The sequence below is a fragment of the Panulirus ornatus genome, chromosome 44 (assembly GCF_036320965.1).
Source record: "Panulirus ornatus isolate Po-2019 chromosome 44, ASM3632096v1, whole genome shotgun sequence".
In the NCBI taxonomy this organism is placed as follows: Eukaryota; Metazoa; Arthropoda; class Malacostraca; order Decapoda; family Palinuridae; genus Panulirus; species Panulirus ornatus.
Window position 1 is genome coordinate 16,847,838 of NC_092267.1, and position 6,655 is coordinate 16,854,492.

Consider the following 6,655-nt stretch of genomic DNA (forward strand, 5'->3'; position numbering starts at 1 on the left):
TTTTCTCTGTAGCAATGAGTACAGCAAACCAGATAAATCTTTTTAGTTATAAAATTAAATGAGCCATATAAGGTAGGGGGGGGGGGGGGGTTTGCAATGAGAAATTTTTGGAAAGAGGTCCTTATGAGCAAAGATAGGTTTGTTTGATGAATTTAGTATAGTAGTCCTGTTGGACCAATATGATGAAGTGTGGGCATTAAACAGAAATGTTAAGGACAGAACAAATTTATTGAAATGTGGGAGGACAATAGAGAGTTGAAGAGGGTCTACAGAAATGGTTTTGACATATGGAGAGGATGACTAAGAAGGTATACAAACAAGGCTGAACCAGGGAAAATATAGTAGTTGAGGAAACCATGGAAAGGTCTGTGGTACTTGGTTGTGGATAAAGGGGTTCTGGTTTCAATGAATTACATATGACAGGGATACATGCAAGCAAATAAGGCTAAATTAATGTAGAAATAAACAAGAGAACTAGGTGCATTTGAACATTTCATTATATGCCACCAAGCACACCCAAAAGTAAAAAAATCAACCAATATTCTTCTATTTAAATTTGTCAGAAATAATGAAATATTAACAATGTATTTGACCAAAGTTCAGACATTTTAATTCTTTCTATAGAAATTCGAAAGCAATGATATTTTTTGAGAAAGTTTTTCCCAATCATTTTTCTTTCACATCCTGAGAATTTCAAATACCTGGTTGAAAAGGTTAAATGACACAAGACTGTATTAAAAAATAACCAATATGCATCTACTGAAATTTAGGTCATATAATGGTGGTGTTAACAAAAATGTATGACCAAATTTTTTTAATACATTAGAAATTAATATAGTCTATATTTAAATGGCTCAACTTCAAGAGGAAAGCACCTTTCATAATTTTGTAGTTAACAAAAGAAAGTTGCTTTGATTTTCATGTAAAAACACATGAATAACGAATTAGGAAACAAATTTTTGTTTTGAAGGAGAAAGAAATGTACGCAAAAGCTATCACAATCATGTATACACAGTTAAACCATGTAGCTTCACTAGGCTGTTCCCATTAAGGTGCAGTAACTTCTTTTTCTCTGAATCTGTGAAGATTGTAGGTGTAGAACTTAAGCTAAAAATCTTTTGTACAACGCTAGTGAATGCCTGAAGAGACATGATGCCATCACCACAGGGATTCTCCAAGACTACGCACCCCTTCTTGCCACTTCCTTCTATATTGACAAACCTGAAAAGCAAAACAAACATCAATGTAAATTAATATTACCTATTTGTGTATCAAAAATGAATTCATTCCATTTCACATATAAATCAAGTACATGAATATTGTGCAAAACTATTGTTCCTAGCCCCAAATATCCCCAGCATCCCTTCTTTGGGGCTCCTACAAGATTATGGCTGCATTAGAACTGGTCGTACAAAAACAATGGAATTCAATGGAGTGAGAAGCTCCTAGATAAAGTTGCACAAAAAAAAAAAATGATCATTTCTTGGTGGAGGTAAATATGAAACATCCCACCTACCTCCCTTCAACATATTTACATCCAACATCTCGCATCTCCATGCTTGTCAAGTAGCAACTTAATAATGTCTAAGCCCCAAAACTCGCCCATATACACCAAGTTATCGCAAATACTATTTCAGCTGTTCCCAAATTTCATTTGCACCAATAACCCAATGCCTCCTGATTACACACTTAACTGCCACATCACTCTGTCTTACATTCGGATCCATTATATCCTCCCACAAAACGCCCTCTTTATGTTCAGTCTTTTTGCAACAAAGTGCTTATGCAATGACAGATGTATTCTCTGCCACATCAGTCTCAAACTCACTGTCTCACACTTTTTAATGAGGTAGAGACAGTGCAAGGAACACACTTGCATTCATTCTCTAGTTGTCATGTGTAATGAACCAAAGAGCCCTGGATACTAAACATGCCCTTGCTCAGCCCACTGACAGCATGTCACATCCCTCACCCCCTTGCATGTTTGGGTGCCAATTACTGAAAACCCTTTTAACCACATCTGGTGAAAAAAATTCAGTCTTCTCACAGACATCCCTACCTGTAAAGGGCAGGATAGAAAACTTTTAGGAGACAGAATCATGTGGATAACTTTTAGTGTTATACATGTGGATTGCTGGAACTTGTTTCACAAACGTTTACACCTGTCTCTAGCATAAGAATAAATCCCTGCTTTATTCTAACTATGGGGACGGTTTCTAACTCCCACCCCTGCTTGACTGATGACTTTTACAAAACAAAACATGAGATTCATGGATAGTACTCTTTCAACCCTAACCCCACAGGGAATACTTTCTTTATGATGCCTGCACTTGATTTTTCTCCGGGTCTGGGCCAGTGAGGTAGCGCCAGGAACAAAGGCTACATCCATTCTCTAACCATTATGTGTAATGCACCAAAACTGCAACTCCCTAACCACAACTAGGCTCCAACAAAATTTCTATGACACTGCATGCTCTGGTTCAGTCCATGAACATGTTGACCCCAGTATACCACATCATTCCAATTAAATGTATCCTAGGCACACCTTTCGCCCTCCTGCATGTTTGTGCCCCAATTGCTTAAAAATAATTTTCACTCTATCCCTCCATCTCCAAATAGGTCTCCCTGTTCCCTTCACTTCTGACACTTTTATCCTCTTTATCAACCTCTTTCCTCACTTGTTCTCTCCATATGTCCAAGCCATTTCAGCATACCCTCTTCTCTCTCAACCACATTAACACATCTCTCTTAACCTTTCATTACTTACTCGATCAAACCACCTCACACCACAAATTGCCCTCAACATTTCACATCCACCCTCCTCTGCACAGTATTATCTATAGCCCATGCCTCGCATCCATGTAATATTGGTGGGATTTCTAGTCCTTTAAACATACCCATTTTTGCTCTGCCAGGTAATGTTACCTCTATCCACACATTCTTCACAGCTCGAAGAACCTTCTCCCCTGCTGCCATGTTCACTCCCAGATATCTAAAACATTTAACTTCCTACAATTTTTCTCATTTCAAACTCACATCCCAAGTAACTTGTCCCTCAATCCTCCTGAACCTAATAACCTTATGTTTCTCCTCCCCTTAATAACCAATGGAATAAACTATGAAATACTGACCTGCTATATGGCTTGACTGCAGATGTAGCAACAGGAATCTTGTTTACAGCATAGGTTACAACAACTGTTCTTCCAGCAAGGGAGGAAACTGGTGTCTTGCTATCAACTGGTTTACGTTCAACATGTAATTTTGAATGTTCAAGGGGGAAGCCAAATATTCCATGTGCTTCCTCAAGTATCTGCTGGTAGGAATTAATTACTGGACAACCAACAGGATTCTCCAACAGCAATGTTGCACTACAGCTGTTGGTACCATATCTAGGCGTGCCATCAAGAATTATGTTAACCCAAGGGCAAGATATGTTTTTTGTCCCGGTGGGCTCTCCAACACTTACAGCAGGAGACATCATAGAGGAAAACCCTTGTGTAATTACTAGCTTGAGAGAAACTCCTTTTATTTTGGCAATATCTTCAATTATTATAGAAGAGTTATCTTTCTCAGCCATTGGCTTGCATGGGGTTTTGGTAGATGTTTCTATATACTCTGAATATGTATCAATAATACGAGTTAACTCTGTATCCGTCTCTTGTATGTGATACCAGACTGTTACTTCATCAGTGGGTACCAAGTTAGCTTTTTTTCTTAACCTTTGAACTCTGTTTACAACCTCCCGTGCCAATCCTTCATCTAACATTTCTTGTGAGGGAGTTGTGTCCAAAAGAATAAGTACAGTATCATCTGAATGAGCTTCATATTTAGATGCCAACTCAGTAGCTTTCTCACCACTAAAACTGTATTTAACATTGAGGTCACAAGCATCAATAGTATGTCCCAGGATAACGATAGATCCAGAATTAAGCATTTCTTGAATTTCTTCATCACCAAGTTCAGCCACTACTTGTTGGACCCTCTTTACATCACCCTTTAGCCTTGCACCCAGCACTCTGAAATTCATGTCTGCAGTGAGAACCACCCCATATTTTTCTTTGTCTGTTGATGTAGTTACTGTCTTCACATTCAATTCTTCCTTTATATAATTTTCTAGTCTTAAAACATCGCCAAGAATTTGTTTATCCTTGTGGATGACAACTATTTCTGGCAATGGGTACTTCAATGGGATATTGACTTTGTCTCGTACATAGCGACCAAGTTCTACAACACTTTGTAGTGTGCTCACATAAGCCTCAATATCAGGACAGATAAGTCTCTGCACAGGTTGTGGCACCATCAAATAATGGACTGAATTTATGTCACCCTGAAAATGAAAAGATATGAAAGATCAGTTTACTGGTAAATATTATAGTACAATTCTAATATTTTCCAGATTACAAAAATTATTTCATGCATTTCTTGGTCTTCAATACATATAAATCAAATAATTCCGAAATCATACCTTAAGTACACTGGAACCTCATTTCATAGCACTAAATTCAGTAATATTTATCAATTTATTATACTTAACCAGTGTCTCCCGCATTAGCGAGGGAGTGCAAGGAAACATATGAGGATTGGCCCAACCATCCACATACACATCTCAACGTATACATATATACACATGTACATATCCATACTTGCTGCATTCATCCATTCCCACCACACCTCCAGGGAGGCAGTACCAGGAACAGACACTGTCTCTAGTTGTCATGTGTAATGCACTGAAACCACAGACCCCTCAATGATTCACCCCAGACGCTTCACATGCCCTGGTTCAATCCACTGACAGCACATCGACCCTGGTACACCACATTCTTCCAATTCACTCTATTCCTTGCAAGCCTTTCACCCTCCAGTATGTAGGCCCTGATTGCTCAAAATCTTTTTCACTCCATCATAAATCTCTCTTACCCTTTCATTACTTACTCGATTGAAACTGCATTGCTACCCCTCCACTACAGTGAGGCAGTGCCAGGAAAACAGACAAAAATGGCCACATTCATTCACGCTCAGTCTCTAGCTGTCATGTGCAATGCAAAAAAACCACAGCTCCCTCTCCGCATCCAGGCCTCACAGACCTTTCCACAGTTTACCCCAGGTGTTTCACATGCCCTGGTTCAGTCCACTGACAGCATGTCGACCCCAGTATACCACATCATTCCAATTCACTCTATTCCTTGCACGCCTCTCATCCTCTTGCATGTTCAGGTCCAGATCACTCAAAATCTTTTTCACTCCATCCTTCCATCTCCAATCTAGTGACCCCATTCTCCTTGTTCCCTCCACTCCTGCCACATATATCCTCTTTGTCAACCTCTCACTCATTCACTCCATATGTCTAAATAATTTCCACACACACTCTTCTGTCCCCTTAACCACACTTTTTATCACAAAAACATGTCAATGTTATCTTCCTAAAAAAAAAAACTAATGAATGAGAAGAAACTTACAGTAAGTAAACTGCTATAGAATGAAGTTAAAATGTACTCAAAAGTAATGTGAAACCTATTCATACATCTATTTTCCGCTATCAAAAGTTCACTATCATTATGATACTAACCTTTCCAAGGGTACCAGGCTTAAGGACTCTCCTTAGGTTTTGATAGATAGTTTCCGTGATGAAAGGTGTGAATGGTGCCATAACTCTCACCATACAAAACAATACAGAGTACAAGGTTTCTAGTGCCCTTAAACAATCTTCTTTACCAGTGTCTCCCTTCAACCTCTTGCGGTTAAATCTCACATACCAATTTGTTAGATTATCAACAAATTTGACAAGTCTGGGTGTCACAGCATAGAGGTGGTAAACAGCCATCTTGCTGTGCACTAAACTTAGGAGTGACTGTGTAAAAGAAATGATCCATCTATCCATTACATTGGTAGACTTGCCCATTACACTCTCCTCGTACTCAAACCTTTCGCCTTCATCCTTTTCAAACCTGTTGAAAAAAGATAAATTTTGCAACATAAACTTACCAAATATAATATTCAATGTTACAACATAAAACTTACCAAAAACGTTTTTATAAATTGTATCATGCTTTGTTGCTGTCTCCCGTGTTAGCGAGGTAGCACAAGGAAACAGACGAAAGAATGGCCCAACCCACCCACATACGCATGTATATACATACACGTCCACACATGCACATATACATATCTATACATCTCAACGTATACACACACAGACATATACATATGTACATACACTTGTACATAATTCATACTGTCTGCCCTTATTCATTCCCGTCGCCACCCTGCCACACATAAAATAGAAAACCCCTCCCCTCGCATGTGCGCAAGGTAGGGCTAGGAAAAGACAACAAAGGCCACATTCGTTCACACTCAGTCTCTAGCTGTCATGTATAATGCACCAAAACCACAGCTCCCTTTCCACAAAACTTTCCATGGTTTACCCAAGACGCTTCACATGCCCTGGTTCAATCCGCTGACAGCATGTCAACCCCGGTATACCACATCGTTCCAATTCACTCTATTCCTTGCACATCTTTCACCCTCTTGCATGTTCACACCCCGATCACTCAAAATCTTTTTCACTCCATCTTTCCACCTCCAACTACATCTCCCACTTCTCGTTCCCTCCACCTCTGACACATATATCCTCTTTGTCAATCTTCACTCATTCTCTCCA

General features: G+C 39.2%; 1 protein-coding gene across 1 annotated transcript; it reads right to left on the reverse strand.

Annotated features, from left to right (window-relative positions):
• Positions 1-209: 209 nt before the first annotated feature.
• LOC139762787 (isoleucine--tRNA ligase, cytoplasmic-like) lies at positions 210-5,989 on the reverse strand. Its single transcript, XM_071687942.1, has 3 exons — positions 5,567-5,989; positions 3,132-4,327; positions 210-1,221 (listed from the first exon to the last, which is right to left on the reverse strand). Exons 1-3 carry the CDS (start codon positions 5,972-5,974, stop codon positions 1,002-1,004), a joined length of 1,824 nt encoding a protein of 607 aa, XP_071544043.1. The 5' UTR covers positions 5,975-5,989; the 3' UTR covers positions 210-1,001.
• Between the last annotated feature and the right edge of the window lie 666 nt (positions 5,990-6,655).